The sequence below is a fragment of the Muscardinus avellanarius genome, assembly GCF_963383645.1.
Source record: "Muscardinus avellanarius genome assembly, chromosome: 2".
Taxonomy (NCBI): Eukaryota; Metazoa; Chordata; class Mammalia; order Rodentia; family Gliridae; genus Muscardinus; species Muscardinus avellanarius.
The window spans coordinates 9830779-9850528 of NC_137787.1; the positions used below are offsets into that span (position 1 = coordinate 9830779).

At 36.7% G+C, this 19750-nt stretch overlaps 1 protein-coding gene across 12 annotated transcripts in view; it reads left to right on the top strand.

The window, feature by feature from the left end:
* Positions 1–19750, top strand: part of TRIP12 (thyroid hormone receptor interactor 12) — a gene marked incomplete at its 3' end in the record, with an annotated part of 120519 nt that overhangs the window by 59125 nt on the left and 41644 nt on the right. For 6 of the 12 annotated variants that reach the window (XM_080689597.1, XM_080689599.1, XM_080689602.1 and 3 more), the window contains 12 exons: positions 1216–1364; positions 5667–5702; positions 5780–5875; positions 6722–6814; positions 6999–7160; positions 8741–8809; positions 8934–9099; positions 13121–13238; positions 13543–13699; positions 15689–15842; positions 17435–17663; positions 17945–18063. In XM_080689597.1, coding sequence (XP_080545723.1) covers positions 1216–1364; positions 5667–5702; positions 5780–5875; positions 6722–6814; positions 6999–7160; positions 8741–8809; positions 8934–9099; positions 13121–13238; positions 13543–13699; positions 15689–15842; positions 17435–17663; positions 17945–18063 — 1548 coding nt within the window. Of the gene's footprint in view, positions 1–1215; positions 1365–5666; positions 5703–5779; positions 5876–6721; positions 6815–6998; positions 7161–8740; positions 8810–8933; positions 9100–13120; positions 13239–13542; positions 13703–15688; positions 15843–17434; positions 17664–17944; positions 18064–19750 lie in introns of all 12 variants that reach the window. The other 6 variants (XM_080689601.1, XM_080689594.1, XM_080689595.1 and 3 more) reach the window with 3 other exon arrangements.

Here is a 19750-nt window from a genome sequence, read left to right on the forward strand (position 1 = left end):
GGGAGTGTAGCCTGGAAGTAGAAGCGTTTCCAGGAACCCCAGTATCACCACCAAAAAAAAAAAAGAAAAGAAAAGAAATAGGTTTTGTTTAAAATTCTACATTGATTAATAGTATCCAAACATTTATTCAATTTCTACGCATTTCAGTATTTAATGATACAGGAGTGGGAAATTTCAATAATATATAAAGAACAGTTCGAAAAGGTGTAAGAAGAGAAAGGGCATAAAAATAACATCAGATATAGGTATGGTAAACATTCACTGACTCCATTATGGCTTCACATAGGAGAAAGTGCCCATGAAAAATGAAGCCCATATGTAGGCTTTGTTTAGAGTGAGCCCTTTTTCTTCATGACAGCTAATTTCTCTGGTTAGTTGAAGCTGCTTGCCAATTGTTTGGGCAATGGAATTGAGTCTTTAAAAAGTAAAAGTATTTGCCGGGTGTGGTGGCGCATGCTTGGAATCCCTGCACTTGGGAGGCAGAGACAGGAAGATCGCGCAGGTTCGAAGCCAGCCGCGCGTGCTGGTTTAGGAGACCCTGTTTTAAAAAAAAAAAAAAAGTAAGAATGGGTCTGGGAGTGTAGCCCGGAGGTAGAAGGGCTTCCAGGAACCCCAGTACCACGAAAAGAAAAAGAAAAAAAAAGTAAAAGTATTCTGACAGCACCTGCACATGAAATCAGAGTAATACAACTTTTAACAGACTATTCCATTCTTTATACCCTCTTTTGTTAGATGCATTATTCTGTTTGTCTTTATTTTCTCCCCCTTTATTGCTCAGATTCCATTTATTCTGGTGCAGATAGAGGAACATGGCTTTCATTTTTTTTGAAGTCTTAACAGGAAGTCTTAAACCATTGCTTAACAGGTTTTATTACTGTGAAAAGCTTTTCCTTACCATATACATTTCTTTTATAAAGCAGGTATGTTAAAACTCTCAGGTCATATTGGTTTTATGGGTACTAACTTTTTTTTTTTTGATAAAAACTAATCAGCTCTCAAAAGAAAAAAATGTAGAAATGAGATCATATTAAAGTAGAGCAGATTCAACTAATTTAATTTTGCTTTGAATATGCCAGGCATGTCTTGAGCCTAATATAGATCTATAGCCTTCAGGTGGCATCCAATGAAGATTAAACAAGTTATCACCAGACTCACACCTTATGCTCAATAAAAATATACTGAAGCATTTAAACATAATTTTTCTTCCCCCTGAAGGTTCCAAGGCCCAACAGCTTCTGCAAGGACTACAAGCCAGTGATGAAAGTCAGCAGCTTCAGGCAGTTATTGAAATGTGTCAGTTACTGGTCATGGGAAATGAGGAGACACTGGGAGGGTTTCCTGTCAAGAGCGTTGTTCCAGCTTTGGTAAGTGTTCAGTTTTCCACTTGTTTTTACCTCAGTTGTCCTTTGAAGCCTACTGAATTTTTACTGAATGCATGATTAATTGTGATTATGAATTTTTTTTTTTTTTTTTTTTTTTGGTGGTACTGGGGTTCCTGGAAGCCCTGCTACCTCTGGGCTACACTCCCAGACCTATTTTTACATTTTTATTTGGAAACAGGGTCTCCTAAGCCAGCGCGCGCGGCTGGCTTCGAACCTGCGCGATCCTCCTGTCTCTGCCTCCGCCTCCCAAGCGCGGGGATTACAAGCGTGCGCCACCATGCCCGGCTGTGATTATGAATTTTAAAACACAATAGACCTATGAGTTTGTGGCTTGGTCCTTTTATTTCATGCTTGTACATATTATGAATGATTGCTGACGAGTTGTAAATTCTCTTTTTTTTATTTTGGGTGTTGGGCATTGAACCCAGAGCCTCCAACATGTTAGGCCAGGCACTCTACCACGGAGCTACATCCAGGGCCCTAGTTAATAAGATTGCTATGCCATTTCTTGATGAGTAGTTACTTGATTTTTGATATTTAAATAAATAGTTTAAAATTCTATGTTTTTAGTCCTATCAGCAACACTTTGAATCTTACTATATAAAATGCATAAGTCTTCTCTTTTAAACCCTGATCCATGTACAGTAATAATCAGAAGCTCACTTTGGGTTATTCTTGTGGACCAGAAAGGTTTTCTGTTTAAGTGTGTGCATGCCAAGAGTGGTTAAGTTGGTATGTTATATGAATCCTTTCAGTTTAAAAGGTTTTAAGGGAAAATTAGAAAGAAAAAAAGCTTTTCTATGATTTTTTCAACAGTTAAGACTTAATATTTGATTAATATCTTAAAAATTAAGCCATTTAATGTGAAGACTAGGGAAAAAAACACTTCCTGAACATTGGCTTTTATAGTGCCTTTTTAGTTCAAATTAAAAGAAAATGGCGATAACTTAAAATTTAAGTCTGAGCCAGGCATGTTGGTGTACACTTGTAATCCCCAGTACTTGGTAGGCTGAGACAGGAGGGTTGCGCAGGTTCGAAGCCAGCCTCAGCTACTTAGTAAGGCTCTCGGCAACTTTGTGAGACTCTGTTTTCAAATAAAATAGAAAATAGGTTTGGGAGTATAGCCTGAAGGTAGACAGCCGATGGGTTCCATCCCCAGCACACCACACACACACACACACACACACACACACACACACACACACACATACACACACACACACACACACACAAAGTCTGAGACAGTATTAGTAAAAAAAAAAAACAAATTATGACTGCATTTATAGCATATTTTTACTTGGGAAAGAAATACTGTGTCCATCTTTTAACATAATAACTATGACAAAATGAAATGGTCAGTACATCAGATTATGGATAGCTGATGTATGGAGGAGCAAGCTGAGTGAAGGCCAGGCAGTACACGGTGACATAACCCTTAGCCTGCCTGTTCTTATTGTTGGGAGGCAGTGCGCTGGCAGCACTGAGAGTAGACAGATCAGACCCTCCCCTGTCAGGCCTTCAGAGAATGGAAACCATTCTAAAACCTTATCAGTTCCATTCTAATGAAAGGTTTACATATCAGCTTCTGAGCATTTCATAAAAACAATATTATTAGCCTTTGTATTTTTAGATTGTGTCTTTGTTGATACACACTTTCCTGGATTTTTTTTTTTTTGTTTGTTTGTTTGTTTGTACTGGGGATTGAATCCAGAAACATTCTAGTCTCCTTTTTAATTTTTTTTTATTTTGAAATAGGGTTGTGCCACTATACCTGCCTGTTAATAGCCATTTTCAAATTACTTATTTTTTAGTAGCTAGCTTCCATGACCTGAATAAAGATATTTTATTGTTTTGATAATTAAAGAATAAATAACAGCATATAGGCAGGCCACACACACAACTCTAATTCCAGTGATCAGAGGCTGAGGTTGGAGGATTGGAAAGTTCAAGACCAGCTTGGGCAACTTAACAAGTCCCTGTTTCAAAAAGTGTTGGGGACATAGCTGTTTTGTCAACCACCCCTGGGTTCAGTCTTCACCACGAAGTAAGGAGCAACAGAGAACTGTGTTTAACATGTACTATCTGCAGCTTAAGTACAGTTTTTATTAGTTGAATAAGTAAAACATTAAATGTAGGCAGGATTGCTGACACATATTGGTTGCTTATTGGTTAAACTTAGATACTTGCTATTAATATTATCTGTTAATGAATTGTCCAGATTTACCTTTTATTACAAATATATGTCCATTAGCATATACTCGTGTAATCATAAATATTTAGTTTTGGTGTAAAGCAGTGTGTTTACAGCGATTCTCCCTGTATATGGTCTTACAAGGTTCATTTAACCTTATGATTGGGGAATGTACTCCTTTTTTCTATAAACATGACAACCCTTTTAGATTTAGACTAAATGTTTTTAGTGGCTGATTATAGGTCATTTGAGACATAGTCTGTTTGATTTTAAAATTGGGAGGGATGTGAGCATGGTTTTTTTTTTTTTTTTTTCCCTTCTTTTTTTTTTTTTTTTTTTTTTCCTTCTTTTTTGCTTTAAACAGTTGTTTTCAGGACCTGGTGGCATAAGGTATACTTTCATAATTTCAGAGCTGAGAAGATACGTATTGAATGCGTATTAACTAGACTATAATGCCTGTTACTGTAGTTAGACATTTAATTAAAAGATACTTAATAGCTTAATTTCAGTGAATTTAAAATTTTATATTGAGTTAGAAGACTGAATTGTCTTCTCTTTAAGGAAGATTTTTTCTTTGGCAATTCATGCTTCAGGAACATGGAGAGTGTATATTGTTAGCCCCGTGTTGTATTCCCTTATTTGAAAAACATAGCTACACTCATTTAAGTTCTTTTTCATAAGAATAAATGTAATAAAGCCAAGTATTTAGACTATATGTGATATAGTTTATTTTGACTCTTACTTAGTGCATTAGTAGTTTCTGTTGTAAACAGTCTTGCTTTTAAAATTTTTACTTGAGTTAAATGAGGTTTATCTCTTAAAGAGGCTTGTTTACAAGTGTTTGATCTATAGTCCTGAATCTAATTTGTTTCATTCAGTACGTCTTTTGTCCTATGGATTTATATATCAAATGTTTACTGGTGCCAATAAGTCCTTGGTATATATTAATGGCTCTGAAGGGTAATTAAAGTCACCAAAGGGTTGGTTTTAAGCAACAGGAAGGATTTTTTTTTTCCTTTTTTTCTTTTTTGGTGGTACTGGGGGTGGAATCCTTCTACCTCTGGGCTACACTCCCAGACCTATTTTTTATATTTTATTTGGAAACAGGGTCTCTTAAGCCAGGGAGGTTGGCTTCGAACCTGCTCGATCCTCCTGTCTCCGCCTCCCAAGTGGGGGAATTACAAGCGTGCACCATGACGCCCGGCAACAGGAAGGATTTTTTTTACTCCAGTTGTGAGGTGATGGTTATCTAGCAATATTCTAAGGGCTGCAGTGTATATTGAATGCAATCAAAGGTATAGCCATTTCATATGTATGGCTTTTATCTTTGTTATTTTTGGATTTTAAAAAATTTGAAAAGCCAGGCATGGTGGTGCACCCTTGTAATCCCAGCATTTGGGAGGCCTAGACAGGAGGATTGTGGTTCATGGACAGCCTCAGCTACTACTTAGGCCCTCTGCAACTCAGTGAGACCCTGTTTCAAAATAAAGAATAAAAAAATAGGGCTAGGGGTGTAGCTCGGAGTAGAATGCCTCTGGGTTCCATCCCCAGTACCGCAAAAAAAAAAAAAAAAAAAAAAAAAAGTTTTGAAGACACATGGTATGGTAAGACACATGTGCTTTGGAGGCACAGACCGGAAGGTCACATAGCAAGACTCTGTTTCAAAACAAAAACATTAAAACGGCTGTTGGTAGCCAGGCGTGGTGGCACATGATTGTAATCCTAGCATTTGTTGACCAGAGGATCATGGTTCACAGACAGCTTCTGCTACTTGGCGAGGCCCTTTGCACCTCACTGAGACTTGGTTTCAGAAATAGACAAAAAAACCAACCACTAGGGCTGGGGGTGTAGCTTGGAGGTACAGTGCCTCTGGGTTACATCACCAGCACTGCAAAAATAAATAAGTAAATAGATAAATAATAAAAATAAAAGGGCTGGTGGTGTAGTTCGGAGGTAGAATGCCTCTGGGTTCAATCTCTAATACCATCAAACAAAAAGTTTTGAATGATACTTTTCAGTTGAAGAGCAAGAAATATTTCTAGGCCTTTTTGTTTAAGAATATAGTTTCTAATTCCTTGTTATCTTTTTAACAGATAACATTGCTACAAATGGAGCATAATTTTGATATTGTAAGTATATACTGTATTTTTAAAACACTCCAGATTTTAGTTTTGAGTTTTTATTGAGTAAAAGCCTTGTTTTGTAGATGAACCATGCTTGCCGAGCCTTAACATACATGATGGAAGCACTTCCTCGATCATCTGCCGTCGTAGTTGATGCTATTCCTGTCTTTTTAGAAAAGGTAGTCCTGCTTTTGCCTAACTTGTTCAAAAATAGGCCTGGGAATCAAGTTTCAAACTTTAAAATTCTGTTTTCTATTATACTGAAGTATGATTTTTAGCTAATATCCTAGAAAAATATTTCCTGTTAAGCAGACCAATACTTTACAGTTGAACCCAATCATTTTAATGCCATTCTAATTTTACCACATTAGTATAACTTCTTTTAGAGAACACTTAAAGTAACTAATTAGAAATAATCTAATTTTTAGAAAAATCAGTGAGGTTAACAGTAGCTATTTATATCCATGTTTTAAAATTAAGAAGATTGAGACAAAGTTTCTTGTTCATGAACATAAAATTGAGGCTCTGGAGAAAGAAAATTTTTTCATGTGGTCTGTGTGTGTTAGGTTTTTGGTCTGTCTTTTGAGCCCTTCTTTTGAGATGGTGTCTCACTGTTTTGGCCAGGCTCAAGTGATTCACTTCACACTGCCTCAGTGCTGCCATATAACTTAGTCTGGGGTCCTTTTTCTTAATGCGTAACAGATCTTTTTAAATGTGCACTAAAAATTGCTTGTTTTGATACACATGGAATATGTAAATTATATAACCTAATTTTAAAAATATTTTGTAAAAACAGTCGTCTAATTTAAATGTATCTCAAACTAGTGAAGTAGTTGGGATGAAACGATTGGTTGGCTATACCATAGAGCTTAATTTCATAAGTGACTTGTTTCCTATAGTGAATTCTATGTTAATGGCGGTATAGCTTAGTAAAAATTAGAGGAAAATATTGTGTTATTCAGTAGAAGTTAAACTTCTGGAAAAGAACTTAAGTGATAACTAAGTACCTATTTGTGTATTCCTAGCTGCAAGTGATTCAGTGTATCGATGTGGCGGAGCAGGCCTTGACTGCCTTGGAGATGTTGTCACGGAGACACAGCAAAGCCATTCTACAGGCGGTAAGTATTGTCAATGAAAAACCACATTTGACTCAGTGGTCAGTTGTATATGTATTTGTACTACTTCCTTGATTGCAGTCTAAGGTGTACATGTTGTTTCCATAGTATTATGCTGGACTACTTAGTAATTTTTTTTTTATTGCTGATAAAGGATTTTTCTTCTTACTAATTTTTTGTATTTTAGGGTGGTTTGGCAGATTGCTTGCTGTATCTAGAATTCTTCAGCATAAATGCCCAAAGAAATGCACTAGCAATTGCAGCCAACTGCTGCCAGAGTATCACACCAGATGAATTTCATTTTGTGGCAGATTCTCTCCCATTGCTTACCCAAAGGCTAACCCATCAGGTAAAATAGGAACCTGTTTTATGTGTTATGAACAAGTTTTAATATGATTTAACTGGTGTCTTAAGTCTTCTAATAGGATGTATGTAATTGAAAGTTTATTTTATTTTTTTAAATTTTTATTGATGCATTGTATTTATACATTATGATGAATCAAGAAACTTGTGTAGACATAAATGCACACATCACCCAGCCAGCCCTACCCAGTTCCCACCCCCCTTCCTCTGCATCCCTCCCTCTCATGCTTGGTTTAGTGGTTGACTAAGATATGAATTAGTACATTGTGCACTTTAAAGAGTTTCCTTCTCTCCATCCCCACAGTTAGGTTGCCTTATTTGCTCCTCTATAGAATCTCCTTTTTCACCGGGAATTCCTCCTGTGACCCCTTTCATCTTAGCTTTCACATATTAGGGAAAGCATCTGATTCCTTACTTTTGGGACTGACTAATCTCGCTTAGCATAATGTCCTCAAGATCCATCCATTTCCCTGTGAATGCTGCAATTGTGGTTTTAATGGTTGAGTAAAATTCCATTGTGTACATGTCCCACAGTTTTGTAATCCATTCATCTTTTGATGGACATCTTGGCTGGTTCCATAGTTTGGCTATGGTGAAATTGTGTAGCTGTGAACATAGATGCACATGCATTAGTTTGGTAGTTTGGTTTCCTTTCTTTTGGGTAGATACCCAGAAGAGGTATTGCTGGATCGAATGGTGGATTTGTTCCCATTCTTCTGAGGATTCTGCATACTTTTTTCCAAAGTGCTTGCACTAATTTGCAATCCCACCAATAATGTTATAGAGTTCCCACTTCTCCACATCCTCACCAGCATATGTTGTTTTTTGTGTTTTTAATGGTTGCCATTCTAGTTGGGGTAAGGTGAAATCTCAGGGTAGTTTTGATTTGCATCTCTCTGATTGCCAATGATGTTGAACATTTTTTTCATGCATTTATTGGCCATTTGAATTTCTTTTTTTGTGAAGTGTCTATTTAGTTCGCTGGCTACAAGTCTAGTTTTTACATAGAATGTCCACTTGTAAATTAGAAAAACCAGCTGGATGTGGTGGTACATGCCTATAACCCTAGTGCTTGGAGGGCTGAGACAAGAGCTCTGCGAGCTGGCCTCAAAAACCTGCCGTCTTCCTGTCTCAGTGTCCCCAGTACTGGGATTACAAGCGTGTGTCACGACACCTGACTCAAGTGAATCTTTTCTACACTGTTTTAATAATACAACAAATCTAAACATTTCTATTTGGAATACTTAATGAAGGATAGTACTAATTTTTTTTAAGTATAGCTTTGTTTAGGTATGGAGATGATATAAGCACAATATTTGTTCTGCCTTTTCTTTTTATTTGCTTCTTTTGGGCCCTTTATGGAAGAAGGTGGTTTTCTATCAATATGATTCTTTTTGCTTTGGAATCGTGATGCTGCCATTTGTACCTTGCTTATGCTTATATACCTTTGCAATGCTCACATCTATGAATTGATGTTCCCTTAAAGAAGTCAGGCTTAAAAGATAGTGGTATATGACAATGCGAATGTTTTATATTAATAAACTTTATTTTCCTTCTTAAAAATAGGACAAAAAGTCAGTAGAAAGCACTTGCCTTTGTTTTGCACGTCTAGTAGACAACTTCCAACATGAGGAGGTAAGTATTTAATATTTGATCTTCATTTAAATTCACTGAGTACTTTATTTTGGTGATATTTTATAAGGTTGTTGATGTAAAAATTCAGAATATAACAACCCTCTTTTTTATTGTGTTCATGAAGAATTTACTCCAGCAGGTTGCCTCCAAAGATCTGCTTACAAATGTCCAACAACTCTTGGTAGTGACTCCACCAATTTTAAGTTCTGGGATGTTTATAATGGTAGTTCGAATGTTTTCTCTGATGTGTTCCAACTGTCCAACATTAGCTGTTCAACTTATGAAGCAAAGTAAGTGCTATTTTATTTTAACTAGAAAAATGCATGTTTGTTCCTCATTTATATGCAAAGTCAACTTAAGCTGAGCAAATAGAAGAGATTACTAATATCTCAGGATCTTTCAAAGAAAAATATTAGAGTAGGGATGTTGTTCAGTGGTACTGCACTTGCCTAGCATGAAGAAGGTCCTGGGTTTGATTCCCAGCACTGCAAAAAGAAAAATAAATAATACATTTGTGTTGGGACAGTATATGCTAATACATTATAGGTAATTTTTGAAAAATTAATCTTGGTGGTTCTAGAGATGACCTGATATTGATTTCTATATAATAATCAAGTGATACTCCTCATTAAAATTCTGAAGGATTTTTTTTTTTTTTTTTGGGCGGGTCTGGGGGTGGAACCCAGGGGCATTCGACCTCCGAGCTACACCTCCTGCCCTATTTTTTATTCTTTATTTTGAAACCGGGTCTCACTGAGTTGCAGAGGGCCTCACTAAGTAGTTGAGGATGTCCGCGAACCGCGATCCTCCGGTCGTAGCCTCCCGAATGCTGGGATTACAAGCGTGTGTCACCACGCCTGGCTTTTATTCTTTATTTTGAAATAAGCTCTCACTATAAGTAGTTGAGGCTGGCTGCAAACTTGTGACCCCTTGTGACCCCTTGTGACCCCTCTTGTCTCAAGGATTGCAAGTGTGTACCAACATGCCTGGCTAGGAGTCTGAGTTTTATATTACCAAATAACTTCTATTTGGTTGGTAGGTGCTGTAGTCCTGTTTGCTCTTGTTAGATTTTTCCAGATATTTATCTGATTTTTATTTTATTATTTATTTATTTATTTATTTATTTATTTATTTATTTATTTATTTAGTGGTACTGAGGATGGAACCCATGGTCATTGCAATACCCCCAGCCCTATTTTTTTTTTTTTTATTCTTTATTTTATTTTGTTTTATTTTGGTACTGGAGGTGGAACCCAGGGGCTTTTCCACCTCCAGGCTATACTTCCAGACCTTTTTTTTATACTTTATTTGGAAACAGGGTCTCATTAAGTTGCTGAGAGCCTCACTAAGTAGCTGAGGCTGGCTTCAAATCCATGTGATCCTCCTGTCTCAGCCTCTGAAACGCTGAGATTACAAATGTGTGCCACCACGCCCGGCTTTTTACTTTTTATTTTGAAACAAGGTCTCACTGAGTTGCAAAGGGCTTCAAGGCTGTCCAAGAACCATGATCCGCCTGTCTCAGCCTCCCAAATGCTGGGATTATAAGCATGTACCACTACTCCCATCTAAGTTTATCTGATTTTAGAATGCTTCCTTTTTTCAAAAAGTTGAAACTTAATTTACAAATGCCTTTGAAGTGTGATAATTTGGGGTTTCTAAACTGTACCCAGTTTTTAAAATTTTATTATTTTTCTTTTGCAGTACTGGGGATAGAACCTAGGGGTATTCGACCTCTGAGCTATGTTCCCAGCCCTATTTTTTATTCATTTTTTTGAAATAGGGTCTCACTGAGTTACAAAGGGCCTCAGTAGTAGCAGAGGCTGTCCATGAACTGCAATACTTCTGTCTCAGGCTCCCAAATGCTGGGATTACAAGTATGCGCCAACACTCCAGGCTTTAAATTGTACCTGGTTTTGAAGAGATAAAAGTTTATTGCATTAATATTACAGCTGATGATTTTTCCCTACATTTTAATTTTATAAGTTAGCATCAGGATGGTGAGACTTCAGAAACATGTTTTGACTATTTCTTTTCTTTTTTTTTTTTTTTGGTGCTAGGGATAGAACCCAGGGGCATTCTACCTCTGACCTATACTCCAGGCCCTTTATATTAATTAATAAATTTATTTATTGTGGTACTGGGGATAATACACAGGGCTATTCTACCTCTGAGCGACACACAGCCTTAACTTTTTATCCCTTATTTTGAAATAGGCTCTCACTGAGTTGCAAAGGGCCTCATTAAGTAGCTGAGGTTGTCTGCGAACCGCAGTTCTCTGGTCTCCGCCTGCCAAATGCTGGGATTACAAGCGTGCGCCACCACACGCGGCTTATTCTTTATTTTGAAACAGGGTCTCGCTGCGTTGCTAAGCCTTACTTAGTTGCTGAGGCACTTCGAACCTGTGATCCTCCTGTCTCAGTCCCCCAGTACTAGGATTACAGACATGTGCCACCACGCCTCGCTTGATTATTTCTAGTATTGAGAAAAGTGTTATATCCTTAATTTTAATCTTGAAGAAAGTTATCTTGAAAGCCATTGCTTTTTTTGGTCTTCTTATTTCAGTCAGTATATTTAACAATATATGTTTGTTTTGGGAAAGTTTCTATTTAGTTGCATTTGTTGTAAATTAATGCTTTGGCATAAAGTTTGGTAAAATGATAGTGTTATTGAGGTCATTAGTTGAAAAGATCTGTCTTGTGCCGAGCGTGATGGCGCACGCTTGTAATCCCCGCGCTTGGGAGACTGAGACAGGAGGACTGCACAGGTTCAAAGCCAGCCTCCGCTACTTAGTGAGCTCTCAGCAACTTAGTGAGACCCTGTTTCCAAATAAAGTATAAAATAGGTCTGGGAGTATAGCCTGGAGGTAAAAAGTCCCTGGATTTTACCCCTAGTACCAAAAAAAGAAAGAAAGAAGTGTACTGTTTTGCTTGTGCCATAAACAAAATGTTATCTGCTTAATTAAGTTTGGGAAAGGTTCAGCTTCTTTTTGAGTAGTCTCAGTTCAGTTTACTTATTTCTAGGAACCCACCCCTCACCAGAGTTCTTTGAGCCTTAAGATCAGAATTTCCTAAAGGTTGAATACAGATTGTCTCTGGTTGCCCTGTGACACAGCAGGGCATCCCTAAACACTTTAGGAAATTGTTGCCTTTTAAAATGTTTTAGAATTGTTCTTTGATGGTTTCATCACTTTTGTCCTGGAAGTTTTCGACTCATAAGGGCTGCCAAACATATTTTCTTTCTACATATAGTGATAACATTTTATCTATTTATCTATTTGTTTTCTGATCATCCTCTGATTTCTTTATAAAAATTCTTAAAAAGCACTATTTCATGTATATGCATTGTTTGATAAAACGAGCAGAACTACCTTGTCTAGAGATATAAAAGTTTTACTTTGTGTATTTGTGCATCCATCTGATATTTACAGATACATGTTTCATACATAGCAGAAAAAGACTTTGTCTTTGGATTTTAGCCATTAGAGTGACTTAGTCATGGAGACAGGGAATTCCCCGCACTCACGATATCTGAGTGGTTTCCATGCAGAAGTCTTCAGAAAATATTGTCTAATGGAAATGGAAACTTAGGTAGAGAATACTTGGATCTTTGTATCAAGTAGACACATAAGGCATTGGCTTCCCTGGTCATAGTAAACTCCAGATGCATTCAAGTGCTATACAGTGTCCTCTTGGCCATACATTTTCAGTATATTTGGATCAAGGACAAGTATATGAATATAAATACAAGTGTATTGAATGTACTTTTATACAGAGTACTGTGTTTCTTAAGGGAAAAAATTCTTGAGGTTTCAGGGATGAGAGGGTAGAATTATGAGGTGCACCCCACTAGGAGGGTTGGCCTCAAGAATTGATGTCCTCAGGTAGAAATTATTAAAGTACTTATAAAATTTCTTATTAGTTTTTTTTAATTATTATTTTTAAGCGGTACTGGGGATGGAACCCAGGGGACATTCTACCTCCAAGCAACACATCCATCCCTATTTTTTATTCTTTATTTTGAAACAGGATCTCACTGAGTTGCAAAGGGACCCACTAAGTAGCTGAGGCTGTCTGCGAACTGCCATCTCCTGTTTCAGCTTCCCAAATGCTAGGATTATAAGCATGTGCCACCATGCCCAGCATTTCTTGGGTTTTTGATTACAACTAATTTGAACTTTTTACTTTAATTTCTATATTCTGTTGCTTCATAAGAAAAGCAATTCTAATTGTTTTTGCCCTGGGGAATTATTGCCTATAAATTAGACACTATACTAATTTAACAGGCTTTTGTGTTTTTCTGCTGGATTCACAGACATTGCAGAAACGCTTCACTTCCTCCTGTGTGGTGCCTCCAATGGAAGTTGTCAGGAACAGATTGATCTCGTTCCACGAAGTCCTCAAGAACTGTACGAACTGACATCGCTGATTTGGTAAGGATGGGGCTAGTGAGGTTACTTTCCTTTAAAAACCTAACATTAGCTGGGCATGATGGCACACGCTTGTAATCCCCACGCTTGGGAGGCGGAGACAGGAGAATCGCGCAGGTTCGAAGCCGGCCTCGCTGGCCTAAGAGACCCTGTTTCCAAATAAAAATATAAAATAGGTCTGGGAGTGTAGGTCAGAGGTAGAAGGGTTCCATCCCCAGTACCACCAAAACAAACAAACCTAAAAAACTAACATTTACTAGTAGTTCAGGATACCGCTTATTAAAATAATTGCACTTTTTGTTTTCAGTGAACTTATGCCCTGTTTGCCAAAAGAAGGCATTTTTGCTGTTGATACTATGTTGAAGAAGGGAAACGCACAGAATACAGATGGTGCAATATGGCAGTGGCGTGATGACCGGGGCCTCTGGCATCCCTATAACCGGATTGACAGCCGGATCATTGAGGTAGTAGTTTCATCGTACCGTTTAACTAAGCCTGTTTTGGTGGAGAGTGGGTGTAGGGATGGGATGGGGAGGTGGCTGTGTGTACTTCAGTCTGCTCACTTTTGAATTAACTTAAGATTTTCTCATTTTTGTCTCCTGAAAACAAGATCCTCATTTCTGCTCAGGTCAGAAAACATGATGTTCTAGTCCTGCTTCTGCTGCTAACTACCTGATTGACTTGGAGCAAGTAATTTCTCTATTCCATAGTTTCCTCATTCCTGAAAGGAAACATTGGAGAAGTTAGGCTACATGCTTTTAAAACACATTCATCTTCCACTTGATTCCAAAAGAGAGCTCCCAAAAGCAAAGATTTACCAACTTCTCAATACTGTTTTAGAAAAAAAAACCATGAAAAATAATCACTTATTTAGCTCTTGGTGAATGAATGATAAGGAAAATTATGACATATACTTAAACTCTCATATAATTTGTTTATTTATAGGATAAGTTTTAAATAGAGAAAAATGATATACAAAATTGTGTGAATCTTTTTGGGGAATTTGATGAATAAGAAAGAAAAATAGAAAGGAATATTTCCAATTTTTAACAGCGATTTTCTGTGTCAGTTTATGTGTGACTTTATTTCCATACTTAATACATTATTACTGAAATATTTTTAAAAATTACCAAGTCAGCAAAATAAACTTGCCCTAACTTAGTAAGTATTGCCTTATTTGAGATTCCAGGCACCATTTACTAGTATTTTAAATACTTAAGATACCTGTAAATCCTACTATATTTTCTAACTTCAACTTTTGGTACTTGAATTTTCTTAATACATCACACTTATACTATAGGTACTCTTCTTTAACCAGTGTCTTCCAGTTTTTCAAAATTTTTGGAAAAAATTTGAACCATCTCTATGTATTTAAAATTAAAAATTCTTTTGAAGGAATCTAGATTTGGAGCCCGCCCACTCTTCTGAAAAAGTTAATTTTTTGACACTCTTCTGTGCATTGTTAACCTTAGAATATAAGTAGTCCTTTCCCATTAGTGGCTTATCTTTGAGTGTTCTTTTAACATTTTCCTGGTAATTGCATTTTCACTATTAAGTCTACTGTTTAGATTTTTTGAGATTCCTTTCTTCCATTAATCCTGGGAGTCTCAGCCTAGGTTGGACTGTACAGATGAATATTATGTGGTTAATATTGCTGTTTAAAATCAAATAGTGCTTGGTGTAGTGCATGCAATCTTGGCAAAAAATCTTGTTAGTTTTAGTTTTGTTCCTTTCAATCTTAGAGCACTCTTTAGATATACGTTCTCTGTTTACCTAAGGACAATTTTATAGGATCTTGTTGTTGGAAGGAGGATTTAGGTAGAGTAGTTAGAATTCATAGTGTAAATAATGTTTATAATTTAAGAATTAGAATGCTAAGGTTTTAGATAACAAACTTTTCTCTCAGCAATGTCTCATAAACTTTAATAAAAATCCTCCCTTAATATCAGTGATGCCACATAGCTAGACATTTCATCAGAATTTTACCTGGACTTATGTCTATGGGTATCTGATAGTGCCTTATGTGTATATCTTTTGTTTTTAATTAAACGGTTATTTGTTGGGCATGGTAGTGCACGCTTGTAATCCCAGTACTTGGGAGGCTGAGATGGGAGGATCATCAGTTCGCAGCCAGCCTCACCTACTTAGTGAGACCCTGTTTTAAAATAAAGAATTAAAAAAAAAAAAATTACAGGGTTGGGAGTGTTGCTTGAAGGCAGATTTTCCCTGTGTTCAATCCCCAGTTCTACAAAGGAAAAGAAAGAAACAAAGATTGGTTAATGAATGAATTTTGTCTTAACACACTCATTAAAATTTTCATCTTCTGTTATCTCACCATCTAAGACCTGATGCAATAAATGTGTAAGATAGCATGTGTGGAGGGTCCCTGCTGTATCTTAAGGTAATGAATTTCTCCATGTTTATATTCAAGGTTTCTCTCTCTTTGCTCTCAGGCAGCCCATCAGGTCGGTGAGGATGAGATAAGCTTGTCCACTCTGGGACGAGTTTATACTATTGATTTTAATTCTATGCAGCAAATCAATGAGGACACGGGAACAGCACGTGCCATTCAGAGAAAACCTAACCCATTAGCCAATACTAACACTAGTAAGTATAAGTACCTTTAGAGTTAAAATATTGTTACGCTGTTGTGTGAGTAGTATTTTTTTCTACTTGCACAATAAATAATTGGTTCACTGAGTATTTTGGGGTGCTTGGTTTTAGTGGTGTGTGTGTGTGTGTGTGTGTGTGTGTGTGTGTGTGTGTGTGTGTGTGTGTGTGTGTTTATACTGGGAATTGAACTGGGGCATTCTCTCTTTGAGATACACCCCCAGCCTTATTTTCATTTTGAAATAGGGTTATACTACCTCCGATCTACTCTATAGCCCTATTTTATTTTTACTTTGAAGCAGGGTCTTGTCGCTAGGTTGATGGGAGTCTCACTACTTGCTGAGGCTGTCCTGAACCTTTGATCCTCCTGTCTCAGCCTCCCAGGTACTGGGATTACAGGCTTATGCCACCATGCTTCAGTTTGATTTTGATTTTTAAAAATGATGCGCTAAAATCAGTGAATGGGGTAGTATTACTCAAATAGTATTCCATGGATTTTTTACTTAAATGATAACCCAGAATTCTAGTTAGAACAGGTCTTCTTATCGCTGTTCTGCCTTTATATTCATACACTCCTCAGACTAGTTCTTTACCCTTTTTATTTTTATGCTTTCCTGCCAAAAATCTCTTCTCAGTGAATGAAGAACAAATGATAATGGTTCCCCCCATGTTTCTGACATATTTTCTTTTCCCCTCAGAGATTTTTGCAGCTCTAGTCAGTGCCAGTGGTCAGAATTTTTGTTTGCAAAGGGCTAGATAGTAAATGTTTTAGACCTTGTAGGTGATATAGTCTCTGTACTCACTACTATCATTGTAGTTCTAAAGCAGCTATATGCAATATGTAAACAAGTGTATTGGGTTGTGTTCTAATAAGATTTAATTTATAAAGCCAAGCGAAACCTGTGCTGGTCTTCTGCACCATCCCCTGCTATTCCCTGGTTTATAGCTTTCATTGGCTACCTTTTCCCTACGCCTTACCCTCTAAGCAAAGTGGAATATCATCTCACACACTTGTGTAGCTTTTTAGCTGTATACTCACTGCCCACTCCTCACTAGTTAGTATTGAAGTTTCCCAAATATTTTAGTGACTATATGTTAAATTAGTACAGTGTAAGCCAGGTGTGGTGGCACATGCGTGTGATCCCAGTACTTGATAGGCTAAGACAAGAGGTTTCTAAGTTTGAGGCCAGTCTCGGCAACATAGTGAGACCCTGTTTCAAAATAAAAAATTAAAAGGCTGGTGTGTAGCTCAGTGGTAGAGCCCTCCTGGGTTCAATCTCTACTTACATCCCTCCCTCACCCCCAAATGTAGTACAGTATGGTAATAACTTTTTATCTTCAACTGGCCATAACGTTCAGTAGTTTTTTATGGTTAAATTTTGTCTTAATGCTGCCTTTAGTGTGTAGACTGCAGATGAATTCTTTAATGAAAATAATATCTTATAATGAAAATATGTTTAATATTTCAAGTAATCACATTGGATATTGTGTATTATATTTCTGAAGTCTATTAGTCTAAGTATTGTGTATTGGATATTGTATATTATATTTCTGAAGTCTATTACTCTAAGATTTTTTTTTTTAAACAGGTGGATATTCAGATTTAAAGAAGGATGATGCTCGAGCACAGCTTATGAAAGAGGATCCGGAACTGGCTAAGTCTTTCATTAAGACATTGTTTGGTGTTCTTTATGAAGTGTATAGTTCCTCAGCAGGACCTGCGGTCAGACATAAGTGCCTTAGAGCAATTCTTAGGATAATTTATTTTGCGGATGCTGATCTTCTCAAGGATGTTCTGAAAAATCATGCTGTTTCAAGGTATGTTCATGAAAATAGTAAGAAATATATTAGAAATTCTTGTCTGCAAATAATTTCAGAAATCTGCAAGAGACATGGTACAGAACAAATATATATACAACATTTTGGAGTATATTTTTGGTGTATTTATATTAACACAAACTCTTGATAAAAATAAGAAAGTTGATAATGACAGTGGTTTTATGATGGAAAGAATTCGTTTTCAAGTTTAAATTAGTATGGCCAAAATTAATAATTCAGGCAGTTTTTTTTTTTTTAATATAAATGCTTTCCTTTTTTAGTCACATTGCTTCCATGCTATCAAGCCAAGACCTGAAGATAGTAGTTGGAGCTCTTCAGATGGCAGAAATCTTAATGCAGAAGTTACCTGATATTTTTAGTGTTTACTTCAGAAGAGAAGGTAATGTCAGTTCTAACAGTGAACTTAATGATCAGTCACATAGACTAGTAGTACTTTGATGAAATTAGTTTTATTTATAGAAGATGAGTTATTCACTTTTTAAATATTAGACATTTACATGCTTACAGTTCCAGTATATCCTTTATGTATATCTAAATGTTTGTTTATATGTATGTGCAATTCATGTGTGATTTACTGTCAACTGAGTACTTAGTAATTTTCAATGAATTCAGTGTTTCCATAAGTACTGAGTGCAGAAACAATCAAGGATTTTTACAACATAGGTAATGTATGGCTGCCAATAAAGAATTCTTCAAAAGGTCAGATGTTGGTTTTCCAGAATCATATCAGTAGATCAGAATAATTTAAATGTTAGAGATATGTTTTCATTTGTTGTATATATAATGGAGTATTTTACTTCAGAAGGCAATTTGTGTAGTTCTTCAGATTGAGGCATATACATGTCCATTCAACCAGAATACATGGTGCTTTTTCATTCTTTTTTTGAAGACCTCAGAGATAAACCTGTCAAAACTGTACCTAATTGATCAAGAAATTCTGAACAGAAATTTCTTTCAGGCTTGCCTGGTCTTTTAGCTAAGGTCTTACTGGGGTTATGGGAAATAATTGGGTTTTCCCCTTAGGCAATGATTAATCTCCCATTCTACAAACATTCTCTAGTTCTTATAAAGTCTGATTTCTATTTTGATCATCTTTCTTATGCAGTATTCTTAATCTATATCTTGAGAATATAGTTAGACATCAATATAATAGCATTAGACAAAAATGGGAAGAAATTTTCACCATTCAAAGTAAGTTTTTAAAAAATAGCACTGTTTAGCCAGGCGTGGTGGCTTGTAATCCCAGCATTCGGGAGGCTGAGACCGGAGGATTGTGGTTCGTGGACAGCCTCAACTACTTAGTGAGGCCCTCTGCAACTCAGTGAGACCCTGTTTCAAAATAAAGAATAAAAAATTGGGTAGGGGATGTAGCTCGGGGTTCCATCCCCAGACCTGCCCCCCCCCCCCAAAAAAAAAATAGCAGTGTTTAGCGGGCATGGTGGTGCATGCCCATGATGCCAGTACTTGAGAGGCTGAGACAGGAGGATCACAGGTTTGAGGACAGGCCTCAGCAAGTAGTAAAACTCATCAACCTAATGAGACCCTGTTTCCAAATAAATAAAATTGGTCTGGGGGTTTAGCTCAAAGGTAGAATGCCTTTGAGTTCAATCTCCAGTACCATAGGAAAAGAAACAAAAAATTCAACAGTATATATTTATACTAAATACAAAAGTCCTCCATTATCCAAGGATAGCCAATAAGTATCAGGTTATGTATAAGAATAGATATTTTTTAGGCTCATACAAATATTTGGAATGTTTTCTATTTCTAGTCTCAGGTTATCTTGCATTTTGAGTTTTGTATTTTTGGAAGATATGGGATTCAGTCTTTTTTAATTAAAGTGATTTTTAACTGATATGAACTACTGCTATTGGATTATATTTACCACCCTCATATTTATATAGCAAATGACTACGAAGTTTATGGAGGAGTCTGGATTGCTATTGCTATTTTGCATCAAACTAGTTCCTACTGGTCTTTTCAGATTTCAGCCTCCCCAGATATATTGCTTTGTTTTCCGTTTCAGTTAAGTCCTCCTTTTATGTGCTGTAGCGGCACTTTTTCTT